Genomic DNA, 23,821 nt, shown 5'->3' with positions numbered 1-23,821 from the left:
AAGTAGACGGATACTAGAAAATTTTCAAGGCACTGAAATTCAAGGCACAATGAGGTCCGTCGTTAAACAGGAAATATGGTGCAGCCATCCTCAGTAACGTGTTGTTACTGGTTGGTGAGAGAGACCATCAAGAGGCCTGCAGACACTCAAGTTTGATGGCTGAGATGGGAGACATTGAGCGTGAAACTCTAACACAAATTGCAAGGAGCTCCTTTGGTCTTATGTGACCAAAATCAAGCTTTTCGATCTACATGCTAAATGTTTGGTCATGGCGCAGTCATGCAGAGGAGATGCTTTTCTGCAAGAAGCCATTGAACACTTTGAAGACAGAGTGTAAAATGAATGCAGCAAAATACAGAATAATCCCAGAGAAAAAACTGATCTTAGACTTATTTTTCAGCAACATAACAAAGCCAAGGCTAAAAGAGTTTTCAAAGAACAATAAAGTCCTGTAAGGGACAAGTCAAGTGGCCTATTTTGTGCAGGATCTGAAACATGCAACTTCACCCTGTCTGAGCTGTTTAGCAAAGAAAAAAATGTTGTGTCTAGTTGTAATTCCAACCAAAGACAAGTTATTGAGATTTGTTTTCAACAGAGTATTATTTCTGTTGATCAGTTAGAAAATCCTAACATGAAAAAGTCCAAGAGGATGAATATATTTTGTAGATTTTATATGCACTCTAATTTTTTCATATTTGCATTTGTACTCAGTCTTAGAACAACACAGCATCATTATCAGTGGATACGGGTGAGAAAATATCAGATACTAGCATCGGCTTTGAAAATCCCTGGTAAAAAACTGTAGAATTGCATTAGGATGGCGATCACGTTTCCAGCATTCATTAAAGACCTCCTGCAATAGGAGTGCAACCAGTCAGTGTGTTGTGGGTTTGATTCCCTCTGGAAACCTTCACAGAAAACTGAGCCTGTGTTAGCAGACGCTGCTGCCCTTGTGCCGCTCACTGGCTGACATTAGCAAACCACCGGATGATGACGAATAAAGAGATACAGAGAGATCAATTGAACGAACAAATGAAAAATACCTAAGCAACTGTGGAAGATGGATGTGGATGAAGAAAAATAAATGAGTTAACGTGCAAGAGGAGAAAGGAGAGAGGGAGGCTGAGCAAATTACAACAGTCTTTGAATATGACAGGAGATATCAGCATGACAGATGGAGAGGAAGGGAGATGAGGCGGTCAGAAATGGAGGGATCATTTTAGTTGTAATTGTAAAAGAAGGAAAAGTAGGCAAGACAAAGAAAGAGGGAGAGAGATGCACGGCTGTGGCTTCAAGAAGATGAAATAGAGGGATGATTACAGAGATGTAGCGCAGTGTGTGTGATCCTCATTAGAGCGATGATACTGCCTGGGATGTCTCACACTTTCTTACACACACACACACACACACACACACTCTTACACAAACTCACCTTATCCAAAACAAATGACTGTGAGAGTATCGCAGCTCCTCTTCTTTTCATTAAAAGGAATACAGGAATAGTTTGACATTTTGGGGAATATGCATATCATGTTTGTGTATTAAATATAATGCTACAGCAAGCAGCTGGTCACCATAGCTTAGTACAGAGAGCAGAAACAGAGGAAACAGCTAGCCTGACTTTGTCCAAAGGTAACAGAATCCCCCCTTCCACCACCTCTACTTAACAATTCATATCTTGTTTGTGTAATCTATGCAAAAACAGCAACACATGACAGTCTGTGGACTTAAGGTGAACTATTTCTTGATTGGGTGCTGTGGCTTCATCACAGTGAGGTTTGCAGGAAAAGAACCAGGAAGCCTTCAGACAGTTTAGCCTTACTGTATAATTATGTGACAGATTGTAGATTGGTATTAATCTCTGCATGAAACTGAATAAGTGTATTCCCAATGTGGAACTCTTCCTTTAAGGCCACACTTATCTGGCCTAACTAGAAACTGCGTTCATTCCCATCCTGCTCTCCATGATCTGTGTTTTAACACAACCAAACTCACGCTTTAGGATTTATTCAGTATTAATATCCAACAGAAAATCAGTTTGTAGGTATTTTAATAATCAATTAATCATTGAAATAATTTTTCCAGCTAAAATACATCATCCATCCTCTGGTTCTAGCCTCTCAATTGCAAGGATTTCCTGTTTTTTGTTTTGTTTTATATGACAGTAACCTAAATATCTTTGGGTTTTGGATTGTCTGTGAGAAAAAAAAAAAAAGCATGTCATCTTGGAAAATCAGAAAATCATATTGGGAGGTCACGTGATGGCGGCGAGGTGAACGCAACGTTCTGGCAGGGGCTCCGTGCCACTTGGCCGTAAATACACATTTATCCTGTTTTCAACCATGTTTTGGAAGTTATTATGTTCTGAGCATCGCGTGTTATGTCCTTAGAAAGCTTTTGGCCGCAACCTTTTGACGAAATGAGAAGACACCGAGCGAACAAAGACAAAAAGGATACTCTCTCTGAACCTGATGAGGGCCCTCAAGATGGCGGCCAGGCCGATTCTGACATATCCAATGGACTGGACCCTGCTCTCGCTAAAGCTCTCAGCCTCATGACAGCCAATATTATAAAAGTGATTGATGAAAAACTTAACCCTTTGGCCGAGACTATTCACAAACGTGCTGCACAGACTGCCGGTAAACAGCTCGACTGCATACAAGCCCCGCATTGTCGAGCTGGAAAAGCAGGTCAGTGCTTTGACAAAAAGTTTGGATGTGGCGGAAAACAGCAGACGCTTAAACATTCGGGTCGTTGGTCTGGCAGAAGACACAGAGACGGGGCAGCCGGCGGATTTCTTTGAGATGTGGCTGCCCAAGGTTCTAAAGATGACCACCAAAGCTGGGCGTATTAAGCTCGAAAGAATTCACCGCTCCCTTGCACCTAAACCGGACCCGAACTAGCTCCCCAGATCGCTGCTGCTGCGGTTCTGCGCATTCCGAGACAAACAGAGAGTGATGAAAGTGGCACGCAGAGCCAGCGGTTTGATTTACAACGGATCCAGGCTGGCCCAGTTCAGTTGATGCTGGGTTGGGTCGAACATTTTGAACATCCCTGACCAAGTGGCACGGCTGCTTGAGGTGTGAATATTCGTTTTTTACCTTTTCACAGTTGTGAACCTGAAAGTTGTTTGTATGGTGAACAGTCCCTGTTTCTTTGGGGAAGGACCTCTGGTCTGTTTTTGTTTTGTATACTGTACTTGTTGTGTGAGTTTAGTTCAGTTTTTGTGTTTGGCTCGGGACATGTATAGGCAATATCTAAGGCACCTGTTGATGTGGCACTCTCCACCCCCCCCCCCAATATACTTACCCAAGGTTTCTGATTTTATGGATTATGTAATGTATGCACCAAATAGGAGGGGGACTGTGAAACGGGTTTGGGCTATCTATCCTTTCACTATAGTTAACAGTCTGTATGTCTAGATTAAATACCATTAAGCTATGCTCCTGGAATGTCCGAGGCCTCCAAAAATCAGCAAAGAGATTGGCAGTAATGTCACACCTGAAAAAAGAAGATGTCTCTATTGCATTTCTACAGGAGACTCATTTAGAGGACAAGGATATTATTAGTTTACAGAAAGGCTGGGTGGGGCATGTTTTTGCAGCTTCCTACTCCTCTTTTAGCAGAGGTGTGACTATTCTGGTTAATAAAAAGCTAGCATTCAGATCCCTTGCCAGTGTTAAAGACAGTCAAGGCCGTTATGTAATTGTTAAAGGAGTGCTTTCAGGAAAAAGTGTAACATTTATGAATCTATATTTCCCACCTGGTTACTGCCCTGAGTTTCTAACTAAGGCTTTTGTGGCGTTCTCTGAATTAGCATCTGATGATTGCTTTGTGGGAGGAGACTTCAATTGTCATCTTAACCCTTCTGTTGATAAACTACCACCAGGTATACCTCCCCCTTCTGGCCAAGCTAGAATGATTACTTCTATAATCCGTGATATTGGATATTCTGATGTATGGAGGGAGCTCCATCCCGCCAATTTAGAGTTTACATTCTTTTCCTCCCCCCATAAGAGTTATACCAGAATCGATTATTTTTTCATTCCCTCATCAAAAATGTTTTTAGTTCAGTCATCCACAATAGGCAGCATTATCTTATCTGACCACGCCCCTCTGTATTTGGTTTATTCTCTTTCTGAGGACAGGGCACTGTCTAGGCATTGGAGATTTCAGACCTCTCTTCTTAAAGACGATAAATTCATCTCTTACTTTACCTCTGAACTCAAGATAGTTTATGCGATTAATGCTGCTTCTATCCTTCTATCCTTTGGGAAATGTGCAAAGCTTTTTCTCGGGGTCTCATTATCTCATATGCAGCATCCAAAAGGCGTCGGAAAGATGAACATTATAAATGTCTTGAATCCAAGTTAGCTGATGTGGAGAAACTCAATATCTCAGCGCCGAGTCCAAACTTGCTTAAAGAGTTGACTGCCACACGCACCGCACTGCATACTCTTCTGATTCTGAATTCCGAGCACTCTCTTAAATTTGCTAGACAAAGGCTCTATGAATTTGGGGATAAACCTGGCAGATTTCTTGCTAATCTTGTCAAAAATAGGTCAGACTCTCAAACAATTGTCTCTGTTATGAGTGGTGATGGTATCAGATCATATGATAGTAAATCTATTAATAAAGAATTTGCATTATTTTACACTAATCTATATAAATCGGAACAGCCAGACAATGCCTTAGCCCTCATGCGAGCATTTTTCCTAGACCTGCATCTCCCCAAAGTTACGGAGGACCAAAAATTGCAACTTAATGCTCCAATCACTAAGGAAGAAGCTTTGCTTGCCCTAAAATCTATGTCATCTGGAAAGGCTCCAGGGCCCGATGGGTTTGGATGCGAGTTTATAAGGAGTGTAGCTCTACCCTTCTGGATCATCTTTTAGCTATGTTTAACCATTCATTTGAAAGTGGGATACTACCCCAATCACTTAGAGAGGCCAACATCTCCCTTATTCTAAAAAAAGGAAAGTGTCCTGACAGCTGTGCCTCGTACCGACCAATAGCTTTACTCAACTCTGATCAGAAGTTGATTTCAAAAATATTGGCTAGGCGGTTGGAAAAAGTATTACCTCACATTATTAACGAGGACCAGACCGGCTTTATTAAAGGTCGGAATTCTTATGATAATATGAGAAGGCTCCTTAATGTTATTCAGTTGTCACAGAGTTCCATGGACACGGCCCTGGTCCTTTCTCTCGACGCCGAGAAGGCTTTCGACCGGGTTGAGTGATCATATTTACACTATGTTCTGGAGGAATTTGGCCTGGGGGGCTATTTTGCAAATTGGGTCAAAATTCTGTATAATACTCCAACCGCACCTGTCCTAACCAATGGACTGAGATCTAGTAACTTCCCCCTCCATCGAGGTAACAGGCAGGGTGACCCCCTTAGCCTGTTGTTATTTGATATTGCTATTGAGCCTCTGGCTCAGGCAGTAAGGCAGAATGCTCTGATGTCTGGTGTCTTGGTTGGTGGGAGGGAGCATAAAATTACACTATATGCGGATGACGTTTTGATGTTTTTATCTCGTCCTGAAACCTCTATTCCCTGTCTGACTAATCTAATCTCCTCATTTGGTCCATTCTCAGGGTATAAAGTCAACCTAGCTAAGTCTGAAGCCATGCCATTGGGGTCTTTGGTGTCGGTTCCGGTCCTAGCAGAACCCTTCCCTTTTCGATGGTCCCTCTCAGGTTTCATCTACTTGGGAGTTCATAGAACACCTACATATGAGCAGATGTATAGATTTAATTTCCCCCCACTCCTGGACACCATAAAAGCAGACCTAGATCGTTGGGCCCCTTTGCCCCTCTGCTGGCTGGGTAGAGTTGCCCTTATTAAAATGAACATTCTGCCTAGACTGTTATACCCGCTGCAAATCATCCCTATCTTTTTATCAAACAAGGTTATTAAGGTGCTGGAAGGCTGGCTAAGTGCCTTTATCTGGAGCAAAAGGAAGCCCCGACTTAAGATAGCAAAACTTCAAATGGTTGGTTCGGATGGTGGTTTAGATGTTCCGTCTCAATCCAAACTCCCCCTGTTTAATTTATTGTTTGTGAATAATCCTGATAGGATCAAGAAATTCTGTACCAACCCTATTACTTTAAGCACAGTTAAAGCTTGGAGGTCCATTCGCACCTTAGAGGGTCGTGCTCATCTAACATCTCCTCTTACACCTATTCTGAATGGCCCGGATTTCCTGCCAGGCTGCCAGGACCAGGGATTCAAAACCTGGTATGCTTCTGGGCTGACGAAACTGGGAGACTTGTTCGCTAATCAGACTATGCTCTCCTTTCAGCAGTTACAGCAACAATATGGTTTACAAAAAAGTGAATTCTTTAGATTTCTACAAATCAGACACTTTGTTATAAAAGACACTATTCTAACAACTAATAGTGCTGCTTCTTCTGTGGAAGGTGCACTGTCCTCTCAGATATCCAATAAGCACATTAGTACCTTCTACAAAGCACTTATCTCCAATCTGCCTCTAACCTCCCGGGCCACTAAGGAGGCCTGGGAGAGAGACCTGGGCATCACTATAGACGTAAGCCCCAATAATCATATTGGGGCTTATTCTTTTTACTATTTTCTGACATTTTACAGTTAGAACAATTCATTGTTTAATTGTGGAAATAATCTCTCAATTTATCGACAAAAAATAAATAAATAATCAGTTGCAGTCCTGTAATATTGAAATTCAACATGAGAGATCACAGACAAAGCTGGAGGCCAGGTCCAAAAGCACAGTTTTTCACCACTCACAATAAAAAGCAGGGCTGGAGTTTCAGATTTATACACACTGGAAAACATTTTTGAAAAGAACTTTGTTTTGGCTGTGAAAAACGCCAGCTCAGGCCGGACATCTGAGATATCAGTAAAGATGAGAGCTTTTTTTCTGTGTTTCTATGTGTGGAGACATGCAGTGTTTGGACTGGAGGTTAAGTAGAGCACACCAGCCAGCCAAGCACACAGACTAAATAAATTGTTTCTGACTCTCACCATCTCTGTCTCGCCCCTTCTTTCTCTCTTTTGTCTTGGTCGCTCTATCTTATCTCTCCATCTCTTTGTCTCCCTGTCTGGTGAATACAGATCTCTCGAGAGGTCTTTGTTTCTCCACTGTCATCCCTTCTCACAAACACACTCAAGACACATCAGCTCTAGATGTGTTTCATTCATACTGTATCACATTCACATGAGAAATGTCTGCTGGTCATGTTCCTGTGAGTCTCTTTGTCTGTGCCTCAGTTTTTCACAATCACACACTCCTCCTTCACGGGGTTGTACAGTCCATTGCTGTAAGTATACCGGAGGCCAAAAGAGAGACAGAACAGAAGAGAAGAGAAGATGAATGAGGAGGAATGAGAGCTATAAAGAGAGAGCGTATGCTGACACGCTTATCGGTGTGATGACTTCAAAGTGTATACACACAGAGAGAAAGAGAGAGAGAGCAGCAGAGAGCGAGGTCATTATCTGCAAGAAATGGATTACTCTCAGATTAGATTGCTGAGCACAGTGAAGGAGCTGGAGCACGGTATGCTTGGCAAGCCTCCTCTCACTCACACACACACACACACACACACACACACACACAAAGCTCCTGTCGACTCCTCGACGGATCCGTCATACAAGGAAGTCAAAATGGAGACATCAAAGCAGCAACAGCTCAATGGACACACACATGCACACACAGACAAACACACAGAGTAAAGCTACTAAAAAAACCTGCTGGCCCACACACGACCTTTGGCTCACTAACAACATATTTGTTGAGAACAGACTAATTTCGTGAGTTCTGTATCAACAGCAACAGTTTTTATCAGGTAATTGATGAAAAATTCACTGGTTCCGGCCTCTCAGATGTGACTATCTGCTGCTTATCTTTGACATCAAACTGCATATCTTGTGCATTGAAGCAGGCAACTGTAACTTGGGCTTTATGAAATGGTGTTGAGCATTTTTTACTATATTCTGAAAAGTTATAGATCAAGCTATCATTTAATTCATCAATAGAGTAATCTGCAGATATCAGATCATTTACATCCTCAAAGAAGAATATTATGGATTAATGAAACCAGAATTGACGATCATTGGATCATTTGGATTCTTCCATTTAATGTTCTTTTTAGCCAAATGTCCATAAGATGTGACATTAAAATCAATTTAAAGACAATGTTTCAACATTTACTTTTTTGAATGAGAACAAATGACCACAGGTTACTCTTGCTAACATTTTTGTTGTTGTAATAATAGTTGAGATCATTTCATGTTACTGCAATTTTACTGGGCTAAATGCCATGATGTCACTTGCATGTTTATCTTTTGTATTTTTTCTTGCTTTATTTTTATTTATAAGTTCAGAGGTAGTAGCATCATACTTCAAACTATCCTAATCCCTTCAGCCAAACACAGTGTTTTTAGTGATAATGTGTGCAGGTTTAGTCAGTGTGAATGTGTGTTGAGTCTCTCTCTCTCTCTCTCCACCCCTCACTCGCCCTTTCATCTCACTAATCTCAATATATAATGCAGTTATGGATGTGAAATATTGCTGGCAGACATAAAAACACACCACAAGCCACTGTTTTGCTGCATGTATAACACAGAAATGAGATCATCTTCTGAGGAATATCATTAACTTTCCTCTACGACAGTGATCATAAAGTCAGAAAGCCTACATTATGACTATGATAGTCTCATTTACAGCCTAAATAATGTGTTTTCAGCAACATTTCTATACAATATTTGAGCGTCAAAGTAGTGGAAGTCTTGGTTTGTGTTCAGGATGTGGTTGCATCAAGTGTATTTTGCATAATATATAACCAAATGTGCCATTTAAAAATGAAAAATCTGGTATCATCTGGAGGCAGCAATGTAATTTCTAGTGTGAAGGCTGGCATAAATGCCTTAGACGAAGATAAAAAGACAAAAAACCTGCAATCCCACACAAAACAGCATGATTAAACTGGGAGAGCACCATGATTTGACTGTGTTGTAGGATTCTTTCTAAACAAAATGTGCTACTGCATAGGCTATATCCACCTGCTCTACCTTCATCATACATCATTTGATTTGATACATTAAGAATGCAAACACACACATACACAGAACAACCTATTGTTACAATATGTGTGACGTCCAACTTTTGGTCTTAATGTTCTATTTTGTTCTGTTTTTATTGATTGGCCCTTCAGGTATCACAGTATACTTGTACCAGTGTGCTTGTCCGAGTGACAAAGTCTCTACACAGAAGACCTCTGCAATTATCATTACAACTAAATCATTATGACATTACTGATCACACAGTCACACACAGTTAGGCTCAAGACGGCCTCATTAGTCAGCTGATTTCTGATAACTGTTCTTCCATTTTGGTGTCTGCAACTAGATCCAATCAAAACTACACACACACAGACTGTGCTCTTAATTTGTTTTTCTCTTGAAAAAGAACAAAAAAGAACTGATAAGAATGCTGTTACTGCTGTACTGGATCGATAAGCAATATTGCTAATAGTAGTATAACCGTTAAAATCTTAACGGCACCCATCCATAAATAGCATTAGCTTGACCTGTCAGCATCTGTCTTTCCAGCCAAGCTAGCATGCTGCTGGCAGCCTGAGGAGGAGGAGGAGAGATAACTGGCCTGGGTTTTTCCTCGTCGTAAACTTCTACAGCGTGGCCACTGTGCAGACCACCCTGGCAAGTGCGCTGAAAGTTGATCTAAGACAGAAATGTCAATGCTTTAAACTCCATTTCCATCTTCAGTCTGACATTTCTTCCACTCTAATTGATTTCCATGAGGGAGGGGGATTTGTTTTTCCCTATTTAATCACTACAGACCAACATAGCCGCCTGAATCTAACGTAATTTTAAGTCGACTCGGATGAGTAGCCATGCCAACATGCTGGTTTCACTGGGGTTTTAAGAGTGAAGCAGAGCAAACAACGTTGGCTCCACCCATGGAGCTCTTTGGCTAATCATTAGCTACCCTGCAGCGCTCATTGGATCAAATGTTTTTCAATCGATATATCACCGTTTCATATCATGATGCCAGACCAGAATCAGGCACCTCTGTGGATTCAAAGGTATGGACCCAGGCAAGAAGAGTCAGTAAAGTGTTCCTTTGAGGGAATTTCTCTACTCCTGTCATATCTTAGCCAATAAAAGCACTATTAATTGAATACCAGAGCAAGTCACAACAGAGAATAATGTAAGAAAGGGTTCTCAAAGGTGAGGCTGCAGCAGGCTGGGAAACAAAGGCGACAGATGGCTTTGTGCAATACAACTGTTTCAATTCACTTCATAGGCTGCCGGCGAACCTCAAGGAAGCACATGAGGTAATGTGAACAACTGCTTATGTCAGGGGTTTTGCACATTTACGAGGCCCAGAATATTACAACAAAAACCCAAATATTATTAAAGTTTCTGCATGGATCAACAACAAAAAAAAGATAAAAAGGTATGCAGAGGTGTCTACCAATTTCGAGTGCTGTTGTAACAAAAACAATCCAGTCGCTCGTCCCTCACATCTTTTTGGGAGAATTCATCTGCATATACAAACAAGTGTGTGTCTGTGCCAGGTGAAGCAAAGCCAACTGCCAGAGTCTAGAGAGAACCAGTCTGCACAGAACAGCCATACCTTTACACTACTTACCCACGCCTCATCACACTCACCCACACACACACACTCTAAGTTAGATGAGGAGAAGGAAAACTCGCCATTTTCATTTCATGTGCACAGTTTTCTCTTCTCTTCAGCTCAATCACAGACAGTGAACAAAAACACAATGATGATACGGTACAAGTTGCAGTTAAATGACTGAAACAGTCTCCTATTGGGTCATATTTGCATTTTTCTGTTCTGAAATTCATTTGTGGATTTGCTATTGTACAGTTGTTATCATAAAAGAGTGAAATCATATTAATCAGACAGGTAACAGGAACACAGACCAGCCTCAAAAGTCCTTTAAACATCCTTTAAAACAACAAGATGTAACATGACACAAACTGCTCATCTCCTCGGTCCTTTACACTACAGCTGTGTACATTCTTATCATATTTGGCACTTGTGGGAACAGAGGGAATAAAGGACACGTTATCTCCTGGCTGCCACCGATGATGAAGATGAGCGGAGTGGACACTTTGAGCAGACATTTGGCTTGTCAGGTGTGTTTGTTCCACATCAGGGCACACCGAGTCACACACACACTCACTGCTCGGTAGACCATTCATCACAAAACAGAACCGGGGGACATGAGATGAAATGTAGATGGCTGATCCACAAACATGCCCCACTTGGACTGGGAATATCACACAGACAAAAGAGCGCGATTTGTTTATTTACTACAGAATAGAGCTGAAATGATGTCAAATAACCGATTAATCAATCAAGACAAAATTAATCTGCAACAAAATGTTAATCAAATGTCAAATATTTGCCAATTCCAGTTGCTCAATTGTAAGGGTTTTATATCATCTTAAACTGACTATCCTTGAAGTGTGGATGGTCGGATGGAAAAAAACAAGACATTTGCAGACGTCACCTTGAGCTTTCAGAACTTGTGATGGAAATTTTCACCGTTTTCACATTTACAGGATAAAAAAAAAACTGTTAATTGAAAAAAAAAAAACATTGACATAATAATCAATAATGCCCCATAACAGCTGTGTAGCTGCTCATACATATATATATACAAGAGTGTGTGTATTTCACAGTGTATGTAAGTAGGTGTGTGTGTGCGTAGTGAATATGTTGGGGGGTGGTAGTGTTGCCTTGACTACCGGAGTGTGAAGGTATGATGTCTAACAGCAATTGGTTATTATGGATGTGCCACGCACGCGCGCGCACACACACACACACAGCCTCTGCGACAGTAATGCTTATACCAAAATGAAAACACCTGAGTCGTGACGGGGTTACGAAACAGCCTAGCGGCACAGAGCGGTGTCGGTGAAGCTCACGGTTCAAACAAACGTTCATAAAAATATAAAAACACGGAAGGACGGACAGTCAGCCAGCGGCCGGTTTGAAACACTCACGCTCTTCTTCCGCAGGTGCAGCCCGTGCTTCAGCAGCCCCGGCAGGTCCCGGATTTTGTGTTTAAGCTGAGCCTGGTCCCGCGCGCTCCGGTTCCATCGCAAGCCCGCGAGCAAGCCGTCCTCTGCGGGCTCCGAGTCCTCCATGGTTCCTCCTCCGTCTCCGGTCTGTCCTCGAGCTGCCGCCTGCCTCCGCTCCCGGTGTCTACAGTATCCTCACGAGGCGCACCGCCGCCCGTTCGCCATTTTCCCCCCGCCTCGCGCTCACACACCCAGCGACCCGCATCTGCAACCAAACCGCGCGCCGCCTTAACGACCCAGGTTACTGAGTGTGTGAGTGTGTTCCGCAGCACGCGACGCCGCTGCTCCACCCAATGGCTCGAGCGTCCTACTCCTCAGTACTGCCAGGTTCATGTGTGTGTGTGTGTGTGAGGGTGGGGGGGGGTGACAGGTGCATAGAAACATTGCATCACTTCCACCTTTCTGAACTAGTCTCACAAAGGAAGTGAGTGAGGTACATTTAAAATATATATATGTGTATCTCAATGTAACTGGTGCACTTGACATTTCAGCATTTTATTTGTGTCAAATGTTTGTACATGTTATTTAAAAGTACATACAATAGTCTTGGTGGGGGGGAGGGGGGAAATAAGACAGAAGGTACTCGGGAGGATACTTCATCACATTACCTGGCTCAAATTTCCATAGGTAAACAAAGAGCAGCCACAGAGTGTATACCTGTGTGTGTGTTTGGTGAGAACCACTGTGGAGCTTTGCAGTCCAGTTTAACCTGAGGCAGGTGAACTACAACAGGCCTCAATACTGTGGGTTTGTTGAAGATGACACCCTGCCTCCCCACTCTGTGTATTTTCATAGCCTTCACCAGGCAGTAACTTTTAAACTCTTTCCTCTTCCTTTGCCAGAGGTGGTGCATGTTTGCATAACATGCTGGCTACAGTGGAGGTTTAGAGTAGCCCCAGTGTGTGCCTCCTGTGTGTTAACAAGAGCCTGACTGAGAAATAGAGAAATAAGTATTATTATCACACACACATTTAAAAGAGCATTGATGAGTTTATTAAATCATTTACATATCTTGGTCACAATCATCTAAAAACCAAATTTAAGAGATCCTTATCAACAGTGTTTGTTTGTTTTGTGTTTATGTTAACTTGAGTGTAAAGCTAGTACATGAGAGGCACATATTGAGGTTAGGTTTATACAGGAGTACATTATCCTGCATAAGCATGGTGGCTGTTATAGCCCATAATAATATGTCCAGTATGGTTTTAAATTTACATCACACTATGATGGATAACAGAACCGTTGAATCTCGAACTTTTCGGATCTGAATCCGACAGTAAAATCGGGGTATTTCCCTTCCTCTATATTTAGAAGTTCTTATTCGCTGTATGTCTTGAAAAAGAACTCAGCCCCTTTGGGAAGATAGTGAAAGTGCATTAAATTTGATAAAAGATTGAATGAAGTGAATATGATGTGAAAGAATTAAAGGAATTATTTTGAATTCAGTGGATCCAACAGTATCTGAGCCTGATAATAAAGAGAACATAAATCTGAGCAGAGTTCAGACTGAATGCAGTGAGTTCAGTTGTATAACTCCGATGTCGAGTCTGCTTTCCTGATTGGACTTGTAATCTGGGATAATTGGCCCCTTTCAGGGACTCAGATTATACCAACACCATCGCTACTGTGCGGCAGCTGTAAAACACATACGCACACACACACACACACACACAGTATGTGAGCAGAAACTCTTTATTTTTTTAAGATAAAAAACAAGCTGTAACAGTTCATCCATCAGCTTTTGTGGTTGTGCAGTCTGTGATTGGCTACTGGAGCAGAATGATCACAGTTATGAACAACATAAAGTTGTTTTATTTAACACTGATCACACATCTGTACCCTGCTGAAAATGTAAAAAATGTACAGTTGGTAAAGAGAAGCGTTGATAGCCATTACAGTATTTCTGTATAACATTAGATATTCATGACTAAATTGGTAAAAATTTCTTATGGACTATGTTGTTTGATCAGATTTGATTGACAGTGTCAGCAAATAAATCAAGCAAATCGGATCGGTGGATGGAAATATATGACAATATATATGAATTATGTAAAAAGTGTTCGTGTAGGTGTTCGTAATAAGAAGCTAATTGAGAAAATATGTTTTTAGGGACTTTAAGAATTTGAGTGTGAAGATAAATTGTTGGTTTCGTGTGTAATTTAACAAGTGTCTTCACATTAAAGTGGAAGTTGACAACTTTTTTCCTTGAACTTATTATAAATGTAAATGTTGTTTGTACAGCTATAAGATAATGACGCCATCTGTGTTTAGATTGGTTACCTATAAGCCTCACTTTCACTATGCAATTCTGTCTGCCAATGAAAGCTTGATTTACAGCGTTGACACACCACAAGGCTGTTGAATGAAAGGCTCTATGGAGAGCTCAACATGCTGCATTTGTAGAGAAACATGCCGTTCAAAAATGCAAAGCAGCCTTAATGTCAGCTAAACAATTTCTCTGCTGTCTGTATTTATGAGCTAGTCAGCAGCAGAGAAGAAAAATCTCCTGCCTGGTCTCATGTGTACCATAATCTGCCAAAGTGCTGAAGGAGTGATAAACACAATTAGGGAGAACCCAAGCCCATCAATCCATTTTCAGATCATCTTTCTGATTGCTGCCTGCTGAGATTTGTCTGGACAGTGCCGAAGGAGAAGCCATCAAACTACGGTCAGCTGTAAGGAGGAGAAATTACTGTTGAGGGAGACAAAAGATGCCAAAGATGCCACTGAAGATTTGGCACTTATTGAAATTAATGAATCCATTGGACAACATGACACCAACCCTGCAAAGTGGCACCGTACAGTCTACATGTGCATTTGTGTCACACTGGACAAGACTGAGGAGAAATATGATAATCAGCATTCTTTCACTACTGAACTCCAGAAGCTAATTTCCAAAGCACTTCGTTTGAGGTTAGTGTGCAGCACATGTCAAGTAACTTCAATAGCTCTTCAAAAAAAGCAACAAAATTTGTATTTTGACTCTTTGCACATATGCAGCCGCCTGAAAGTGAAAGAAGGAAATAAGGAAAATCCTCAGTGTTTGCTGAATTGCTGAAGAAGCAAAAGAAGAGAAGGGGACTTTGGGCTTTCTTGTGCCGAGTCTGGAGGATGATGAAATATGCTGCTCTGCGGTCCCTGGGGACCACTGCGACCAGCCGCTGATACACTCACATATGCACACACAGCAAAATCAAATAAGCCTGATAGTAGCGTTTGAATGAATGAGCCCTACATAGTTGTGCACATACAGTGCTATATAGCACACCCGGGTTACATGATGATGTACAGAGAGAAGAATGGATTATAGGGGGAGGGGAAGTGGAGTAAAGGAGGAGATGGGAAAAGAAAGAGCGGGAGGGCCGAAGCAGGGAGAGAGAGATAGTAAACCAATTACCATAGGACTGGAGAAAGTCTTTCATCCCAAAACTGTCACCACACACACAAATATACACACGTATCTTTTTTCTTCGGCCTCTCTGCTGCATACAAATACAGTATCCACACACACACGGTCAGACATCTCTTTATCACTCACTCACACACATATTCAGAGCTCTCTTCAAACAAATGCACTCTTGATTAAATATTGAGGAGTGCCTGTGGCGAAAACTGAGCACAGATACAATTCCTCTCGTCTCTCGTGGAGCCCTCCATCCATGGAAGACGAAGGAACAAGTGCCAGAGGAAGGGGGAGAGAAGAGGAGGCAAGAACACACTGAGATGTAGGCACAAAGGGAAAGGGAGGATGAAGAGGAGTGGAGAGAGTGAAGTATGGGAGGAGGGATGGGAGAGCTGCGAGAAACCAGCTGGCCAGTGATGAAAAGACAGGAAAGGAGAAACTGTGTGTAGACAAGAAGAAGGAGCAGAGTCAGAAGGGAAGGAAAAGCAAGGAGAGGACTGCCACATTAAAATGAACTAGAAACTATAACACAATATGACAGGTAAGGTCATACATAAAAGAGCAAAAGCAAAGCTCACACTATGAAAGAGCTGATACAGTTCTTTGCACTTTTAAGTAACTGCACTGCCCTTTCGTGCACCACCTTGGTCCAGAGACTTTGACAACTATCGGATGGATTGCTGTGACATTATGTACAAACGTGCATGGTTCCCAGAGGATGAATACCAATGACTGTGGTGATCCCCTGTCTTTTGAGCTAGCGCCATCACCAGAATGAAATTTCAGTTTGTCTGATACTATTTGTCCGATTTTATTATTTATCAGTTTATGGCATTCCCATCAGCCTCGGCTATGCTTTGTGTTTGTGTGTTTGGTGCTAATTAGCAAATGTTAGCATGCTAACACACTAAACTTAGATGGTGAACACCTCTAGCAGTACACTTTCCTAACATCAGCACCACTGTGCGCATGTTAACACACAGACATTAGCATTTAGCTTAAAGCCCCACTGTGTCAAAGTAGAACCACACAGAGCCGATCATATCACTGTAGACTCTCAGTCTTGTTTAAATGACAACATATGTAGTGGAAACTTTTAATGGACTTCAGGGCAATGCTGATCCATTCCTGCTGAGGCAATTAAAAAGCCATTAGATGATAAATACTTCAGATACTCCACAGTAATTCATATATGTACATAAACTCAAACCCAAGTCTAAACACACACTTCCATGTCCACCGATGCCCTCAGGCAATTTATACTCAATGTGAGGGTCATGTATTATTGCTGCAGTGCGTGGGCAAAGCACAGCACAGTCCTTTCCACACTGTTGCCTCCGGATGTCAGTCTCTCTGAAAGGACAGAGAGTACCTCTCATCATAGATGCTGCATGATTGCCATCTAGCAGTGACTGTGGTAAACTGCAGACTGACTACACATTCAATACAATATTATAGTCTTTTTTCTATGTTCCACACCCATCACATTGTTTAGTGCAAACCATAAATACTCTGATACTGATCAGAGTAAAAGGCATGCAACCATGGCCACAGGCACAACCCAGGGTTTTTAAGATCAGACACTGCAGTGCACAAGAGAACACCTGGGGGGCATTCCTCCATTTTTTAGACTTTATTGCAAGAGTGCACAAGTTACATTTCCTGTTGATTACGCACCATAATGTTTGCATTTCGACTTCAACATATATCAATTAGGTTATACCATTATTAAAAGAAACAAAATAAAGACAAATTCATTAATTATCTATTAAAAATTGGGATTATTTATTTTGATGAAAAGATCAACTTGTTGCTTTGATCATCTATATAATCATTTAGTGCATCCAGCCCTGTTAAATGTGCTACCTCTCAAGACTGTACTTCTATACACCACTATGTTACCAGACCCAGACCCCAAAGGGACACAAAAGTCCCTGGTTCACTGCATATTAATTGGTTTTGGTCATTTGACAAATGCAAATTTGTTGGGGAGTTTGCACTGCTGAAGAACAATATCAACTAATGTTGTATTATTTGGTAATTCTGTGGCCCTGTCTTCATTAATAAATTGACCTCAGAATGAACTGCTTTGTAGTGGAGCCTTGTGTCACAATGTAGTTTTAAGAGCTTAATCATTTTAGTTTATAGGGTGTTCACATGATGCTTATTCCTTGTAAAGTTGTGTTTAGTCAAATTGCCACAAACCAACACAGAAGTATTATTCCAGTATAGGATTTCTGGATGCACTGGACATAATGGGAACTTGGGGTCGACATTTGTAATTAGCCATTGCAGGCAATGTTTCAAATAAATGAGCAGGACTATTCTCTGGTAATACTGGAACTTTAGGTTTTTTGCATCAGTGTGGAGAAGTACATTGATTTGTCAGTGTTTGTTAGAGTCACTTCATTAGCCAAAAATAGACGGTCCCATGTGATCATTACTACAAATGGTTTCTCAACTCAGTTCCTGGAAAATGTGCAGTATCATGATGTGTACTGATGTATCCATGATGAAACAGGTTTGTTTAAACTGTGATAGAAGATTCTATCCATATTACCAACATGCCTTTTTCTATATGATTATACATTCAAATTGATACTGGTACCGTTTTCCTGCAACGTTTGCCGTACAACTAGCTGACACTACAACAAAAGCAAAATTAATTTCCCCAAATTAGAGTATCGTTAATATTGAAAGAAGAAAAAGAGGATCCAACTTACTCAGAAGCCAGATTTGCTTCCTCAGGCTGTAATTAAGATGGGGTTGTCTTTGAAGAGATTGGAGGTTATAGGGAAAGACCACATGGGAAGTTTGATGAATCCTACCCTTTCCTTTGGGCAGCCTCTATTAACCAAATAAGCGATACATGACGACAGGCAATATTATGTCTACTATAACTTATGCAAGTAAATAAAACAAACAAGTGAACATAGTCTACTTAATGTGTACATGCAGACACTCAAACCCCAGTGCGGAGTTGGACCAATATGATCCCTCCCTCCTTCTTAGTCTAAGAATTTCAGTGGAAACATGAGAGGAACAAGAACAATAGGAAGACTAGAGGGATGCCAGCAGATGATGGATGCACAAATATGCTGAATAATGTTTCTAAGAATCTACACAGCATAAACAAAGTCAAAGACGTCCACTGGCATATAAATTATAAAGCTCTAATGTTGTAACTAATATGAGGAATGCCTGACTTGTGCGTTTTGACAGATGACAGGGAACTTAAGCAAGCTTTACAAAACCTGTAACAGTTCAGATTTCACTGAGTTTATTAGTGGATGATCTCCTTTCTGCCATGACAGTAAGAGTAGCACTCTCACTGCTGCACCACTGTACAGTGGGTCATACTGTGCCCGCTGCAAAGTTCAAAACACTGTATGTAAGGTGTTTCAGTTCTTCTTCTTTTTCAAGATCTTACCTTGGTGGATTATAACCCTTCACATGGCATTGTGTTATGCAGTTATACAGCACTGGGATAGTTACTACACTCTAGTCTCCAATTTTTTTCTCCTGTTTGCCTCAAAACTGCAACACTAAAGGTCTGTAGATGTTGTTTGTTGGATGATATTATTCAGATGAAATATTTCAACACAGATCAGATTGTTTTAGACGACATCTTGTGTTAGTTCCTCAGAGATCAAACAAACATACAAATATGGAAGGTATGTGTGTTGTGTAGTATATTATAATACAGCAACCCATATGTCTTATCTTCATGCCACCTGGAATTCATACTGTTCATCTTCTGTATTTAAAAAAACAATCTGACCATTTAGTAGTTGCTCTGGAACTTTTAGTCATTTCACACGATCTTCATTAACAGGAGTTGCGTAGTCGCTATGGGAGAATGTAATACTTTCTCAGACCACATTAAGGACTTTTCATCCACTTTGGCTTGAAAGTTGATATTATGTTCAAACGTTTATTCTGGAAAAATGCTGATGGTATAGAGCATGCTGTACGATCAAAAGCTCAGAGCAGCCAATTGGACCTTAAGGTGAGATTGTGTCTTTGACTGCTTTGTAAATTTTAAAACTCAAGTACTTTATTGCTGTGTTTAAAGGTACAACATCCCTTTAACACATGATTATGGTATCATTTGTTACACTTTGTTTTGTTTGAATCATAATCTCATATAAAAAATATCAAATGACAGATATTTTCCACCTGGAAGAAAGTTTGGAACGAATTTCTTTATGCATTTTCTGAGGGCATCACTTTTTGAGAAAAACACACAGTAAGTCATAGTGTGCATTCACTCCAAGCTGCTTAGTGTTAAGCCCCTTTTAAAATGCAAAGTAGAAAAACAGAGAACAGCAAACTTTACAAAGGGATTGTGACACACTCACAATCCCTTTGCCATGCCCTGAGAAGTTACAATAGAGTACAATGTTGTTTTATAAATGTTTATTAGACAGAATAAATGTCGTATTTTAAGGCAGTATTAAGCCCATTGTGAATGGAAGAGACACGCATTGTCAGCAGTTGATGAAGTGTACATTTGTGGTTAACTATACATTAATATAATCACAAAAACTGAAAAGAAGAAATGAGACTCTGAGCTTCTGCCCCCAGCTCACCAGACTTTTTCCGAAACAAAAGAACTGAGCACAACAATCACACATAAATTTAAAACATGAATACGTCTACATAAATCAAAGGTCCGGAACTGGAATAGATGTATTAGTCAAAACTTTGCACGTCCACAAAACCAACTGTGTGTCTGGAGCTCTTCAACAGGGGAGGAGAATGTCCAAGATCGGCACTTCCCAATAACCCCAGACGCTGCCTTGCAACCACTGAGCTATTCTAAAGTCTTAAATTGTCCACTGAAAGTACGAAAACACTCCCCCGTCAAGAGTGGACACAAACCCGTTGTTACAACATCCTCCATAGAGCAGATCCAGCATTAGCTAATATGCAGGGTACTGCTTTTTTTTTTTACCTAGTTTGGGAGTTCTCCAGTTTGATTTCCCATGAGCAATCACAACAGACAGGGGGAAAGTAGCATATCAAAAATAGTAGCAGGGAGAATTATTAAGAATTGAATATTTCTCACGAAGCCTGCGGGGTAAAGCACTAGTGATCACATATGATGCAATGCTGAATTAATATTTCAAATGAGACTATGAAGAAAAAAAGGTGTGAAACATGCTATCTTTCTTATTCACCTGTTTCCTTACATTCTCTTTTAAATGGTTACAAGAAAACACAGTGTGTGCGTAATAAGCATAAAATACAAATGAAGCACAAAGTTCATATGCAGGTTAGGGTTAAGTTATGAGCCTCGTATCCCAGCCAAGTTTTACAAATTGATGACGCACTGTAGAATATCCTGGATACCGACATGCTTTTTTTCAATCAGGGAAGTTGAACTCATGAACCACAAAACAAAAGTCAAAGACACAAGTAAAAGATATAGTTTTCATATATTCTTGACACAATCTCACAGGGAGAAGGAAAATGGAAGAAATCCTCAGTAGTAGCAGTAAAAGTAGTCACAACACAAGAGACAAGAGGAAAACCATTAAGGACCACAAAAATAACATATTTTCAACTTGATAAGAAAGATGTTATTGCGTGCATGTACACTGACTAATTCCCGTGTAAGGAAACTCAAACTATTCTGAGGTGTCTCTAAAAGGAGTCATGTCTGGAATACATGATAACAATTGATTCAGTGATAAACAAAATAAACACGCTGTAAACGGGAATGAAAACACACTCACGAATTTACGTCTATTATCACCGCAGGGAGAGCATTCCAGGAAAGGGAGGGAGAAGAGAAACCTTTCGGCTGCTCGCAGCGTCACCAGGAAGAAGCAGTCAGAGCTTAACAATAAGGGGGTGCATGGTGGTAAATGGTACAGTCATATGCTCCTTTATGTAGTAAACCTTATCAAAACCACCTCAAAATTATATTTGTCATGAACTGCGAATGTACCATACTACTGTTGAGACTGGTGGGAATATCATTCTCTCTTGGACATAAACCAAAGTACCTGACAAATTAACAAATTTGACCTAATGATGGTGCTGGATGAAAAGGTCAGGGATCACCAAAGATTTTATAGTTCATCCTCAGAGGAACAAGAATGTCAGTGCCAAATTTTACAGCATTTAATACATTTAACGAGGTATTTGGCAAAATATCCAGTAACTGGGACACAAGACCTTTAAGTTGGCTGTTTATTCATTTCACAGATAGCCAAAAGAAGCATTTATATGGGTAAAATATCAGTAGGCTTGGCATTGTGCCTTGTGGTGTCCCAAGATTTGCTCTGTGAAAGATGTAACATGGGAAGTAGAATTTTTTTGCAATTCAAGAATAAAGCTGGCATTTCGAGATTAAAATCAAACCTTTTTAAAGGCCAGCAGTTTTAATTATTCTTAAAACTTGGACTTTGATCTTAAAATGTCAAGTTTGTTCTCGACATTTCGACTTTTTATTCCCGAAATGCAAAACAATCCTCCAATTTTTTCCTTTATGCCTGCATGGCCCTAATACTCTTCAGTACAGGTAAAGCTTTCCTGAGATATTTCATTCTTTTGGACATGGTATGAGGCACAGTAACTGGCTGTCCTCTAATGAAGACAGAAAACATTGAGTGGTTTGACTCTTGTTTTCTGAGCCTCACTGGATTCAGCAGGCCAGTAAATGCTTCCATATTTTAGCTCATGGCTCTTACATGTACAATATATGTAATATATTAACCAAGCACACTGACCATGACTCCTCGTTAAGAAATCGAAGTGTCTCAATAGTTCCTCTTTCTTGGTAACTCAGATGCAGGATTGTCATTGCCATTGTTTGACTTTCACTAATAAAGAGGGAAAAATACACGATTTAAGATACTTTAACAGTTGATGTAAGTAGATGTGAAAACTCAAATTGTGGAAATGTAAATTGTGAGTAATTTAACCTAAGTAAGTTATAAAAGTGTCATTTCAATAGAGAAAAAAATCCATTAATAGGATGTTGAATATGAAATCCAAATCTAGTGGATGTAAAAATCCTACAGTAAAATACTCTAGTGTAATATAAAATACACAGATTGTATGGGCACACATGGATGATGCCCTGGGGAAGGCAAGTGTACTAAAAAGATTTGATGTTCTCAAGGAACCAACTTTTTTTAAATGAGTTAAATGAAAATGATTATTGATGATAAGAGTTTTTTGGCTTTTTCATTTTACAGAAAGCTACAAACTGGTGATTTTATTATTGTTTTTAAAACATTGGTGGCACAAAGGTGATTTCTTTAGAAGGTGGCATACAAAAGGTGATCATATTTCTGATCACCATCAGTTTATTATTGTAACCAGATTCAAATCCATTGTAACTAAGATATGATCATACAGACTGTGATCAGGATGACACTTTGAAAAGCACTACGTGGCTCTTTCAGCCCTTCACACAACCTGATAAGGTCTATAACAAACTCATAATCTAGTTTCATGAATAATATTGGAACAGGAATATGACACAACATCAGAGCGAGGAAACAACAAACCATTGATTCCACTAATTCACTAATCAAACTTATATATGATTATATGCACATGTTCCCTACATAATAATAAAAAGACCTATTTGATGACACAGAGATCATTGATCATTTGGTCATTTCAGATGGTCCTGTGAGTGGAAGAACATCTTACTTTATACACGTACTGCTAACACTGGGGAAGAAAGTGTACAGAAAGTTGACAGGGACATGCAACTAATCCCTCAGTGTGTCATTAGAATAATAATAAAAAAGCACCGTTGGACTTCTCGTCACCGGATGCTGTTTATTTATTGACTATAAACCATTAAACCAAAGCCCATTTGGGGTACCGCTATGCAAATATGTAGTTTGGGTGGATTTTCCCTTTAAATTATTCGGCTAATGCATAATTGGGATTTTTTTCAGAGTTGTGTCAATGCTCTCTCTCTCTCTCTCTCTCTGTTATTATTCCAATCCATTAAATAATTATCAATTGAGAACTTCATCCTTTAACAGAATATAACCAAAACAGCTCCTTCATTATTCATTAAATCCATTAAAGTCATTCCTTCCACCAAAATTAATCAAAATCACCTTCTTGAACCGCCTACGGATGCCGGACCGGATGCTTGACGCAAAATTTCATTCCGTGCCTGGTTGCAGGGAAGCATTGGGAAATCCCTCCGGTCTGAAGAATATAAAATGACAGCCCATCGCGAAGACGGTGCAACTCCTCTCGGCCCTGACAGCCCTCAGCATCAGTGGAAAGTCAACAAGTGCTTCCCAGCAGCGCAAC

At 40.4% G+C, this 23,821-nt stretch overlaps 1 protein-coding gene across 1 annotated transcript in view; it reads right to left on the bottom strand.

Moving 5' to 3' along the window:
- The window catches only part of rapgef5a (Rap guanine nucleotide exchange factor (GEF) 5a), a 48,317-nt gene extending 35,995 nt beyond the window's left edge, over window positions 1-12,322 (bottom strand). Inside the window, exon 1 of the mRNA XM_070846253.1 lies at window positions 12,043-12,322. Within this exon, the coding sequence (XP_070702354.1) occupies window positions 12,043-12,186 (144 nt within the window). The 5' untranslated portion in view covers window positions 12,187-12,322. The remainder of the gene's footprint in view (window positions 1-12,042) is intronic.
- Window positions 12,323-23,821: the final 11,499 nt, after the last annotated feature.

This window comes from Pempheris klunzingeri, chromosome 16, assembly GCF_042242105.1.
Source record: "Pempheris klunzingeri isolate RE-2024b chromosome 16, fPemKlu1.hap1, whole genome shotgun sequence".
In the NCBI taxonomy this organism is placed as follows: Eukaryota; Metazoa; Chordata; class Actinopteri; order Acropomatiformes; family Pempheridae; genus Pempheris; species Pempheris klunzingeri.
Note: the sequence above shows the minus strand (reverse complement) of the source record. Positions and strands in the feature narration are given on the sequence as shown.